This window comes from Hypanus sabinus, chromosome 13 (assembly GCF_030144855.1).
Source record: "Hypanus sabinus isolate sHypSab1 chromosome 13, sHypSab1.hap1, whole genome shotgun sequence".
NCBI lineage: Eukaryota > Metazoa > Chordata > Chondrichthyes > Myliobatiformes > Dasyatidae > Hypanus > Hypanus sabinus.
In genome coordinates this window covers 54,410,109-54,423,284 of record NC_082718.1, presented here as the reverse complement: position 1 = coordinate 54,423,284, position 13,176 = coordinate 54,410,109, and the positions used below count along the sequence as shown (strand labels likewise).

The 13,176-nt window shown below is 41.5% G+C and overlaps 1 protein-coding gene across 1 annotated transcript in view; it reads right to left on the bottom strand.

Moving 5' to 3' along the window:
• Positions 1 to 12,749, bottom strand: part of slco1c1 (solute carrier organic anion transporter family, member 1C1) — a 62,215-nt gene extending 49,466 nt beyond the window's left edge. The window contains exon 1 of the mRNA XM_059986785.1: positions 12,663 to 12,749. Within this exon, the coding sequence (XP_059842768.1) occupies positions 12,663 to 12,749 (87 nt within the window). The remainder of the gene's footprint in view (positions 1 to 12,662) is intronic.
• Positions 12,750 to 13,176: the final 427 nt, after the last annotated feature.

Here is a 13,176-nt window from a genome sequence, read left to right as displayed (position 1 = left end):
ATCAACCTCCACATGATATATACCCAATGACTTGGCCTCCATAGCTGTCTGTGGCAAGGAATTCCACAGATTCACCACCTTCTTAGGAAGGCTAACTTTAATGCAAAAGACTGGAAACCAAAACTTCTATGGAACAAGTAGAGCCCTCTGAGTAGGAAGTGTGTTGAGTGTAGGCTGGGCATAGTTTTATTAGGCAAAAAAAAAAGCTAGAAGATCTCTGTGGATGGCAATATGAATTGAGATTATGGTGAAAGGAAGAGAGGCTGTTGCAGGATGCTTGTCATATAACTAATTGTTATAGGCCAAATAATTTTTTGGAAAATGTGTAAGAAAAAGCAAAAAAAAATACAATAGAATGACATTTAGTATTAAAAAATAACATCAAAGGTTTTCTACAGGTAGGTGAGCAGCAAGCAAGGATGACAAGGGATTAATGTGGAATCACGAGGCAGATCTATGCATGGAGTGGTGAGGTCAGGGTTAAAGTATTTAGAAGGTAATTAGCCTTTACTATACAGGCAGCAGATGCCTAAATTTCAGCAGAAGAGAAAATAGAGGATGGATGAGGTGAAAACTTAGAAAGCAAATACATCACCTGATCTAGATGGGGAGTCAACTGCTACTTTACCATTTCAAGGTGGTGAAGGCACAGACTGCAGCAAGGGCTGGCCATGATTTTTCAAACATCCCTAAATATAAAGAGGTGCCAGAAAACTGGAGAATAGCAAGTGAAAGAAGATTTGCAATGACATGCACGGTCAAACCAGTCCAGTCAGTTTATTATTAGTTGTCAAGAAGATTTTGGAAAAAAGTTTTAATAATTGGAAATATTAAGGTCAACAAATATGAACTGGTATGGATTTGTTCATATTAAATCATATTTGCCTTGTACTTCTATGAATTTAATGAACCCATATACCTTATTACCATATTTCAACACATCATTCTATCTGCAAAGATTTATGTACTTGTACACATGTAGCAGCCTTTGTTCCTGCATGTGCTTCAGAATGGTGAAACTCAGCACACATCAGCTGTTTGTTGTTCCTTCCGCTAAAATTCATTTACCTTACTAAATAACATTTTTCCTGTGAGATACCAGGAAAAAAAAGTGAAAGAAATGCAATGATGCTTTCTATATTGACTAAAAAAAGTCCTATAGTTATTCAGTTAGCAAAATTGAAAGCTGATACCTGCACCAAAGGCGGAGAATTATAGTAAATAATTTTCTGATGGAAGGATGGCAGGGGTTGGTTCTCAAATCACTGCACCTTCTTACTCAGGCAACACCAAGTTTAAAATAAAGGCAACCCATGGAGAAATTAATAATTTACTGCAGGACATAATTAGCTGGCAAAATGAGACGTGGAAGATAAAATTTAATAAAAATGTAGCATTTTGATGGGATAAATGAGACGAGAAAATGTTGCCAAATTAAATTCCCCAAAACCTGAGGGGAAACTTCTTCACTCAGACGGTAGTGTGAACGTGGAGTGAGCTGTCAGCGGAAGTTTGGATGAGTATGGCATGGAGGGCTATGGTCAAGGTGCCAATTGATTGGACTAGGCAGAATAACAGATGGGCAAAGGGTCTATTTCTATGCATAGTGCTTTAGGGCTCTAAATTGAACATTTCTACATCATGTATAGGAATGTATAGACCCAAGAGATGCAAGTGAAAAATCTGAAATTGGCAAAACATGTTGATGGAGGAAGTATATGGAACTCTGAATTTTACAGATGCATCAAATATAAAAACATGGATGTTATAAGTAACTTAAAAAATGAGTACAACCTACACATGAGAACTTTCCATTATAGGAATGATGTGAAGTCCCAAGCATGGGCAAGAATAGATCCAAGGATAAGGGATTTGAGCTCCAAGTTTAGATGAAAGAAGCCAGGATTTTCTTACAGCAAGAACAATTTTGATGTTCAATGGTGGTATACAAGATCATGACTTGTTTGGACAAGTCATAGTTCAGGGACTAGGGGATACCAATTTAAAATTATGGGTGTAAGGTACAGTAAGATGGAAGGGAAAGCAATGTCTCTCAAAACTGAGTGGCTATTGCTAGGGCATATACTGAAGTTAGGGTATATAACAAATTTTAACTTCAGCAGCCAATCTTTAAACCTGAACATGGATTGTAAATTATATTTAAGATGCATGGACAATAGTTTCCTGGTATTATGGACACCAGTTATCTGAAAACCAGACAGCGCTGATTAACATCCACTTTGGGTGTCTGGAGTGTGGGTGCAAAGAAGGAGGTGCGAAAATTATATGTAATTCAAAGGAAGCACTGTAGATAGATTGTAACTATAGATGTGTCCTCCAGCTACTTTTGATCTTTAACAAACAAAATGCCATATAATATTGGGTCAAGCAGGCCTCTTCCTCTGAGAATGTCTCATTTTGGTGAATAAAGCTCTTCTGTATCTATTAGCTTCAGTGTCTCTCCAGTGATTTTAACTACAGATAGGCACTCATCCAGGATGCCTTCATGACCCATTATTTGTTCATCAATCTCAGCCATCTAGGTGGTGAGTAGTTTTAAAAGTAGCACACACTCTTGGATCTGTTCGCGTTGGTGACCACGGGATCACAAATTATCACAAACACATCACAGAGCTGACCTAGCAGATATAGGGCACATTTAACAGAGCTGTTAGGGAGGGTTTAAACTGATTTGGCAGGGGGATGGGAGCTGGAGTGATAGGGCTGAGGAAGGGGAGAAGAGAAATAAATCAAAGATAGTGTGCAACAGAAATTATAGAAATAACAGGCAGGAGATGAGGCTTAATCAATGTCAATGGCATGAGTTACAGGGCAGTAGAGGCATGGTGCAATTAAAACAGAAAGCAACAAGTACCAGACTGAGAGTGTTGTATTTGAATGCACGCAGCACAAGGAATAAAGTGGATGATCTTGGAATTCAGCCACAGATTGGCAAATATGATGTTGTGGCCATCTCTGAAACTTGGCTAAAGGATGTCTGCCATTGAGAGCTGAATGTCCAAGGATATGCAGTATATTGCAAAGATAGATTAGTAGGCAGGAGGGCTGGTGTGGCTCTGTATATAAGAAATATTAAATAATTGAACAGAGATGAATAGGATTGGAAGTTGTAGAGTCTCTATGGGTTGAGTTAAGAAATGGGAAGGGTAAAAGGACGCTGACAGCAGTCATATTCAGGCCTCCAAACAGCAGCTAGCATGTGGATTACAAATTACAGAAGGAGAGAGAAAAGGGGTGTCAGAAAGGCAATGTCATGATAATCGTTGGGGATTTTAACATGAAAGTGGATTGGGAAAACTAGGTCAGTACTGGACCTCAAGAGAGAATATTTGTAGAGTGTCTGAGGGATAGCTTTTTAGAACAGCTTGTTGTTGAGCCCACTAGGGGATTGGCTGTGCTGGATTGGATATTGTGCAATGATCCAGGGGTGATAAAAGAGCTTAAGGTTAAGGAACTCTTACGGAACAGTGATTATAATATGCTTGAGTACACATTGAAATTTGAAGAGGAAAAATAAAATCCACTGTGTTGGTATTTCAGTAGAATAAACGAAATTACAATGGCATGAGAGGGGAACTGGCTGAAGTTGACTGGAAAGGGACATTTGCAGGAAAGACAGCAGAGCAGCAATGGCTGGAGTTTCTGCAAAAAAAAAGGGGAAGTGCAAGACAGATATATTCCAAATAAGAAGACATTTTCAAAAGGGAAGAAGGACACTACCTTGAAGTCAGAGCCAAAGTAGAAGCAAAAGAGAGGGCCTACAAGGAAGCCAGAGCTAATGGGAAGATAGAGGATTGGGAAGCTTTTAACAACTTGCAGAAGGAAACCAAGAAGGTTATTTGGAAGGAATAGATGAATTATGAGAGGCAGCTGGTGACCAATATTAAAGAAGATACGAAAAACTTTTGTTTCAAGTATATAAAGGATAAAAGAGAGTCGAGGGTAGATATAGGACCAGTACAAAATGGCACTGGAGATATTGTATTGAGAGATTCAGAATGGGCAGAGGAACTGAATGCATATTTTGCATCAGTCTTCATAGTGGAAGACATCTGCAGTGTACTGGACTTTCAAGAGTGTCAAGCAAGTGAAGTATGTGCAGTGAAAATTATGACTGAGAAGGTGCCCAGGAAGCTTAATGGTCTGAAGGTGAATAAATCTACTGGACCTGATGGAATGCAGCCTTGGGTTCTGAAGGAAGTAGCTGGAGAGATTGCAGAGGCATTAACGATGATTTTTCAAGAACTGGTAGATCCTGACATTGTACCGGATGACCAGAAAATTGCAAATGTTACTCCATTATTTAAGGGTGGGAGGCAGCAGACAAGAAACTTCAGACCTGTTAGCCTGACATCAGTGGTTGGGAATCAATTGTTAGGGATGAGATTACAGAGTACCTGGAGGCACATGACAGGATTGGCCAAAGTCAGCATGGTTTCCTGAAAGGAAAATCCTGCCTGAAAAACCTACTGCAATTCTTTGAGGAAATTACAAGCAGGATAGACAAAGGAGATGCAGTAGACATGGTGTACTTGGATTTTTCAGAAGGCCTTTGACAAGGTGCCTCACATGAGCCTGCTTTGCAAGATCCTATTCTGGCTGGCTGCTGGTTACCAGTGGAGTTCCACAGGGGTCGATATTGGGATCACTGCTTTTCACGATGTAGGTCAATGATTTGGACTATGGTATTGATGGATTTGTGGCTAAATTTACCGATGATAGAAAGATAGGTGGAGGAGTGGTTTGTGTTAAAGAAACAGAGAGCCTGCAGAGAGACTTACATAGTTTAGGGGAATGGACAAAGAAGTGCAAATGAAATACAATGTTGGAAAGTGTATGGTCATGTACCTTGGTGGAAGAAACAAACGTGCAGACTATTATTTAGATGGGGAGAGAATTCAAAATGCAGAGAAGCAAAGAGACTTGAGAGTCCTTGTGCAGGATACCCCAAAGGTTAACCTCCAGATTGAGTCGGTTGTGAAGAAGGAGAATGTTGGCAATCATTTCTAGAGGTTTGGAATATATAGCAGGGATGTGATATTGAAGCTTCATAAGGCACTCGTGAGACCAGAGACAGATAAGGCAGAGATAGATAGGTTCTTGATTAGCCAGAGCATCAAAGGGTATAGGGTGAAAGCAGGGGAGTGGAGAAAACTGGAAGAATTGGATCAGCCCATGATTGAATGGCGGAGCAGACTCGATGGGCTGAATGTCATGACTCGTGGCTCCTATATCTTATACTCTTACAAAAGTCTTACAAGGTGGTGACTCTTACAAGGTGGTGATTGTCGGAGATACTAATTTTCCACACGTAGACTGCGAAGCTCATTCTGTAAAAGGGCTGGATGGTTTAGAGTTTGTGAAATGTATGCAGGATAGTTTTTTGCAACAATACATAGAAGTACCGACTAGAGATGGGGCAGTGTTGGATCTCCTGTTAGGGAATGCGATAGGTCAGCTGACAGATGTATGTGTTGGGGAGCACTTCGGGTCCAGTGATCACAATAGCATTAGCTTCAATATAATTATGGAGAAGGACAGGACAGGACCTAGAGTTGAGATTTTTGATTGGAGATAGGCTAACTTTGAGGAGATGCGAAGGGATTTAGAGAGAGTGGATAGGGTCAAGTTGTTTTATGGGAAGGATGTAATAGAGAAATGGAGGTCATTTAAGGGTGAAATTATGAGGGTACAGAATCTTTATGTTCCTGTTAGGTTGAAAGGAAAGGTTAAAGGTTTGAAAGCACCATGGTTTTCAAGGGATATTAGAAATTTGGTTCAGAAAAAGAGGGATGTCTACAATAGATATAGGCAGCATGGAGTAAAGGAATTGCTCGAGAAATATAAAGAATGTAAAAGGAATCTTAAGAAAGAGATTAGAAAAGCTAAAAGAAGATACGAGGTTGGTTTGGCAAATAAGGTGAAAGTAAATCCGAAAGGTTTCTACGGTTATATTAAAAGCAAGAGGATAGTGAGGGATAAAATTGGCCCCTTAGAGAATCAGAGTGGTCAGCTATGTGTGGAGCCGAGGGAGATGGGAGAGATTTTGAACGATTTCTTCTCTTCGGTATTCACTAAGGAGAAGGATATTGAATTGTGTAAGGTGTGGGAAACAAGTAAGGAAGTTATGGAACCTATGACAATTAAAGAGGTGGAAGTACAGGCGCTTTTAAAAAATTTATAAGTGGATAAATCTCCAGATCCTGACAGGATATTCCCCAGGACCTTGAGGGAAGTTTGTGTAGAAATAGCAGGAGCTCTGACGGAGATCTTTAAGATGTCATTAGAAACGGGGATTGTGCTGGAGGATTGGCGTATTGCTCATGTGGTTCCATTGTTTAAAAAGGGTTCTAGAAGTAAGCCTAGTAATTATAGACCTGTCAGTTTGACATCAGTGGTGGGTAAATTAATGGAAAGTATTCTTAGAGATAGTATTAATAATTATCTGGATAGACAGGATCTGATTAGGAGTAGCCAGCATGGATTTGTGCGTGGAAGGTCATGTTCGACAAACCTTATTGAATTTTTTGAAGAAGTTACGAGGAATGTTGACAAGGGTAAGGCAGTGGATGTAGTCTCTATGGACTTCAGCAAAGCCTTTGACAAAGTTCCACATGGAAGGTTAGTTATGAAGGTTCAGTCTTTATGTATTAATGCTGGAGTAATAAAATGGATTCAACAGTGGCTAGATGGGAGATGCCAGAGAGTAGTGGTGGATAATTGTTTATCAGGATGGAGGCCGGTGACTAGCGGGGTGCCTCAGAGATGTGTTTTGGGCCCAATGTTGTTTGTAATATACATAAATGATCTGGATGATGGGGTGGTAAATTGGATTAGTAAGTATGCCAATGATACTAAGGTAGGAGGTGTTGTGGATAATGAGGTGGGTTTTCAAAGCTTGCAGGGAGATTTATGCCGGTTAGAAGAATGGGCTGAACATTGGCAGATGGAGTTTAATGCTGAGAAGTGTGAGGTTCTACATTTTGGCAGGAATAATCCAAATAGAACATACAGGGTAAATGGTAGGGCATTGAGGAATGCAGAGGAACAGAGAGATCTAGGAATAACAGTGCATAGTTCCCTAAAGGTGGAGTCTCATGTAGATAGGGTGCTGAAGAAGGCTTTTCGAACGCTGGCCTTTATAAATCAAAGCATTGAGTACAGAAGTTGGGATGTAATGTTAAAATTGTACAAGGCATTGGTAAGACCAAATTTGGAATATTGCGTACAGTTCTGGCCACCGAATTATAGGCAAGATATCAATAAATTAGAGAGAGTGCAGAGACAATTTACTAGGACGTTACCTGGGTTTCAGCACTTAAGTTACAGAGAAAGGTTGAACAAGTTAGGTCTCTATTCATTGGAGCATAGAAGGTTGAGGGGGGATTTGATCGAGGTATTTAAAATTGTGAGAGGGATAGATAGAGTTGACGTGAATAGGCTGTTTCCATTGAGAGTAGGGGAGATTCAAATAAGAGGACATGATTTCAGAGTTAGGGGGCAAAAGTTTAAGGGAAACATGAGGGGGTATTTCTTTACTCAGAGTGATAGCTATGTGGAATGAGCTTCCTGTAGAAGTAGTAGAAGCCAGTTCAGTTGTGCCATTTAAGGTAAAATTGGATAGGAATATGGACAGGAAAGGAGTGGAGTGTTATGGGCTGAGTGCGGGTAGGTGGGACTAGGTGAGATTAAGAGTTCGGCACGGACTAGGAGGGCCGAGATGGCCTGTTTCCGTGCTGTGATTGTTATATGGTTATATGGCTAAAAGTCATGAGGCACGTGTACTTATGCAAGAGAATAAATATTTGTGCGGTAATTTGCTGAGACAGAGTTGGTTACCGACTGTTTGGTTTGCCAGTGGAGTGCACGCGTACTCACTCCCAGAGCTGTATTTTGGCAGATATATTTGCACACACAGTTTCAATACAAAGGAACACAGTGGGCATTATAAGTGCAGTCACACACAAGTGGCAGATTGCAGAGCACTTACTCTGTGGTTTTAAGTCTGTACTGTTTAAGTTTTAATCCATCATTTATAGTTTGTGCAATATGGGAACTTGCATGGAGATATGAGGGAGAAGTTATACCTGGATATACCTGTTGGGATGGCAATAATGGTGGCCAGGCAAAATGAGATTGAAAACCAGATACGCGCCAAAAATATACACATGTTGGTAAAAGTGAAGTGCCTGAAGAATATGTAGGATAGTATGGCCCAGGCTGATAGTACACGGACAGCTGCCAGGAAGGCCAGCAATGAAGGGAGATACCACTGCTTTCAAGAAGGAGCTAGATAGGTATCTGATGGATAGGGGAATCAAGGGATATGGGGACAAGGCAGGGACTGGGTATTGATAGTGAATGATCAGCCATGATCTCAGAATGGCAGTGCAGACTCGAGGGGCCGAATGGTCTACTTCTGCACCTATTGTCTATTGTTTTTTTTAAAAAAGGGGTGGGGGGGTAAGTGAGGTAGTGACTGGGGGAAGGGTGGGAGAAGTGTGAGTAACTGGGAAATGATAAAGTAATTAGTTCAGAAAACCAGTGAGCCTTCCATGGATTATACAGAATGGAAATATTGATCATTGAGGAATATACAGGGAGAGATCACTCAGTCTTTCTGAAAATAGTGGAGAAAGACGTGATCTCAGCTCATCGTTTTAGACTTGGGGATGGCGAGGGGATCGACCTACTCCGCGACATGGGCTGTTGAGATAGACCAGACTGGAGAAGGGGAATAAGCCGTCAAGTGGCTGTACTGGAGGAAGAAGCTGTGATGTCACAGAGGTTTTGTGACCAGCAACGTAGCAGGAGACTGTTGGAACATGCATCAAAGGGTAAAGGAGATGATTTTTCATAGCTGTGACCCCTCAGGCCACAGTTGGAGGCAGTGTCCTGAAAAGAGAGCAAGTGTAAGAGTCACTCACCAAGCAGGCAGAATCCACAACAGCACCCTCTCTTTCTGATTTTAATGCTGACCAGATTATAAAGCTGGTCAGGTCAGACAACTGGCTGACGGTAGCCTCTATTGCCAGTGGTGGTCACCCGTGGATATACACAAGTCGTTTATTTGGGGGCCAGCAATGTGCAATGTTAGTGGACACGTAGTCATCAGCATCAATAACTGATCTACCCTTGCCCGTGACTAGAGAGGCAATTTACACTACCAGTGCAGGAGGTGAAACAATGAGAGCAGAAAGAGGTCAGCCCCAGGTACTTGAGATTGAGGGAGAGCAGCTTCCTGTCAATTTCTAAGTGTGCCCATACAATGAAGGTACTATCCTGGGGATAGACACACTGAATAAGGCAGGTGCTATCATAGACTCAGGAAAAAGAGAAATTACATGGACAAGACAGGAAGAGCAAACATCTGTGACCCACAGAGAAGTTAACACAGCCCACAGAGAGACAACAGCTCCAAGCAGGGAGGAGAGACAGGGCAATGTGTGGGAATCATGTCAGGAGATCCAAAGGGATGGAGCCAAGCACAGTAAGGATCTTTTATATGTAGAGCAGCTGCCTGAGAAGGTAGCAGTGATCACAGTAAAGGCCCAGCAGAAAGGGGATCGTAAGGGGCAGAAAAGGAACAAGTGGGCAGATAACAGTATGACAAGTTAGCAGAGGAACAAGAAGCAACAGAAATAACAAGAGTACAGAAGGAAACTACAGCTGCCAGTTTAGAAAAAAAATGTATGGAGACGTGAAAGAGAACTGTAACCAGGGAAACACATTGAACAATCAAGCAAAGGAGCAGAGACAGACAGAGAGAATGGTCCTCTCACAACCAGGCAACCAGTCATGGAAAGGGAGCTGGTAGAAAAGACATGTTTCACTCCCAAGTGAATAGAACCGCAGGTGATACTCTGGACAAAACACTTGTGTTGGTGTAGTCTCTGAGGCAGCCCGTGGAAACAATAACTCAAGTTAAACCTTATGACCCACCTTCTTGGTGCCCTCACAGATAGAAGTAGAGATTCATTATAATAGTATCATTGCAGAGAATCCAAGTGATGGACACTAGTGGGCTGCATCAGACCTGATCATAGCTGATGGAAACAGACCCACAGTAAACGTGAAGGCAGAGGACACTGAGAAAGCATGAAGACAAGCACAAACAGCATGTTAAAGTATACCAGTAATGGTACTCTGTAATGAAGGCTGGTGGCTGACGGCAGATGATTAGTTGTATAGCTCAGTATAGAAAAACATTTGGCTAAAGTCAAGTTCCACAATGTTGATGGTGGGGCTGACTGAGAAAGAAAATAGATAAGCAGCATCTGAAGGCAGAGTCAACCCTGGCTGAATGGGGATTGAGTACAAATGAGCTGGGCCCTTTCAGTGGTTGGGCCAGCAATCAAATGGACAGTCCAGAAGGAGGTACCACTGGGGTGAGGTCATTGCAGTCATTCAGAAAGACAGCACCCCAACCCTCCTGTACATTGGAGTGGGCCTGTGAGCCTAATACATTTAACTAGCTGGTGCCACTGCCCAGAGAGGAAGGGCTGATTTATAGTTCTGTGTATGAGCTATGCCATAGGCCTGATTTACACTTCTGTGTAGGCGTACATTGTAGCGAGCATGCATTGGTGTGCGCCAAAAACTCTAGTTGGCGGTGGGTTTCTATGCCACTGTGTTGAGTTTCTTCATGAGAGACATGGACGAAGAAATGCATTTCAAACACTTTCACATATCGGCAGGTAGATTTGACGATTTGGTTCATCCATTTTGCATCGGTGTACAGACATGGTGGAGAAGAAGCAACTGGAAATGCGTAGGTGGAAATGCAATGCCACCATGCGGACCAATCACAGCTGCTGCGGTCTGCATCGCCGCGACACATGAGTTACCTTTTTGGGGAGGTGCGCGTCACTCAACAGTGTAGGGTACGGTGTAGGGTACACTGTAGATGTGACGCAAAAGTATAAATCAGCCTTAACACTGATAGCCACTGCAGAGTATCAGCTATTAGAAAATGCCAAGGTGAAGATAAAGAATGTGATTAAACTGCAATTGGCCAGCAGGGAAGAAGGCAACAGGCATACAAATGACAAAGCTGCATTTGAGAGACTGTTGGCCAAATTTCTGGACCAATCTCTGTTGTAGGTAGCCATTAGTAACAATAGTCTAGATGTAAGTGTGCATCGGTAATTGGAGAACAGGTTCCAAAGTACAAGGCATTTTTTTTGTCCTATTTGATTGGATTCTCTCTGAGGAGAATCACCTTTGCTGAAATAAACTTATTTTTGTCCAGAAGGGCCAAGAGGAGGTACTGTCTGGTGTTAGCGTATGCAGCAAATATTACCTTCAGCAAACAATCTTTAGACCTGAACATGGATTGTAAATCAAATGTAAAATTCAGTGTTGGACAATAGTTTCCGAGAGCTGCAGACTGCAATGAATTGAGAACCAGATAATGGTGATTAACATAAATTGAGTGTCTGGACTGTGGTGCAAAGGAGGTGTGAAAGGTCTATATAATTCAAAGGAAGCATTGTAGGTAATTGTAACTATAGAATCATCCTGCTGCTACCTTTGTTCTTTAGCATATAAAAATGTCATGTGATATTGGGTCAAACAGGCCTCTTCCTCAGAGAGTGTTGCATTTTGTTGAATAAAACACTTTTGCATCCAGTAGCTTCATCGTCTCTCTGGCGACTTTGTTGAAATTACAACAGTTAACACCCAGAACACTTTGCTTGAAAGAGTAATAGAAACTTCAATCAGTACTTCCAAATGTCACTTAGTTATTTACTACAACAGGAACCCATTCACCCTATGTCCATGCTAGCTCCCAGAAGACCAAGCCAAAGTCCCATCACCTCTCTTATTTTCCTCCAGTCCTTTCTCTCTCATATGTCTCTCACTTCCTCTCTGGTTGGCTGTTCAGTTAGCTGCCTTAAGGGGTAATGTACAGAGGCCAACTAACCAGTAACTTCAGGTGGTGGGAGGAAACTGCAGCACCTGGAGGAAAACCATGTGAGAACCTGCAAACTCCAAACAGATAGCAGTCAAGGTCAGAATTATATCCAGCTCCCTGGGGCACCGAGACAGCAGTGCTATGCCAACCATTTGGAAGTGCCCATTAGATAAAATTAGAAAACTGGGCAATTGGCACTGAAAAGATTGCTAGAGGGCTGGCACGGAGTGGATGCATTGAATGGTTTCTGATGTTACAATAATTCCATGTAATTTTGTTAATCCGCTCTGATTTGGCAAATTAATTAGGACTTCAGACCAATATATCACATCAGATTTGAACTAAACTTGGACAACCATAGAGGTTATGACAAAAGGTCATTTCAAACGCTGGCATTTGGAGTTTGCTTTGCCACAATCATTTTGGCTTAACGTCACTGTCAAAGTTATTTCGGCAAATAACAAGCTCTCAATACAAACATAGTGTTGCAAGAACTGAACTTTAACATCAAGCAAAACAAAAAAGATGATTTTCCCTTCTCACCCAGAAGGGAAAATAAAACATCCATTTCAAGTCTTGGATACCAACCACAATTTTAAAAAGGTATATCGCTATAGTATTTTATTGATAAAAATGCTTAAATTGCTTCATCTGGGATTGAACCATATGAACCCATAAAACAGCAAGGTTTGTACCCCAAAAATACACATTAATATTTCCATACCTTCAAGTTGTTAAAACAGGAGCGTTTCTCTTTTGCAGATGGGGAATAAATCGTTTTATCTAACTTCCCCTTGAGCGGATTTTCCATCCTGGCGCTTCAAACAGCGGATATGTTATGTGAACGTTTGTGAGAAAATTTGGGGCTACAAGATTAATAAGAGAACATCTAAAAGAGGCTTCTACATAAATACAAAACACAAATTAATTTCTTTTTCATTGAGAATTAAACAAATTGGCATAAGAGGAATTATTCAGTCACGCGCGAAGCAAATCAAAACTTACCTTCCTTGTAACTCGTATCAAAGGGTAGATGGACCTTTTGAGCATCCGACTCTACAGTGAACCCTCACCAGCTCGGTTAATGATCAACACAGTGAAATGCCTCTTAAATTTAACCCTTGAAATCCAATGTCCGCTGCTTCCCTTAATCAAGGGAAATCCAGCCTTTAATTGGGAACCATTCTCAAGATCGGCCACACCCGTGTTCTCTGATCGATGTACAAATGCATTCCGCT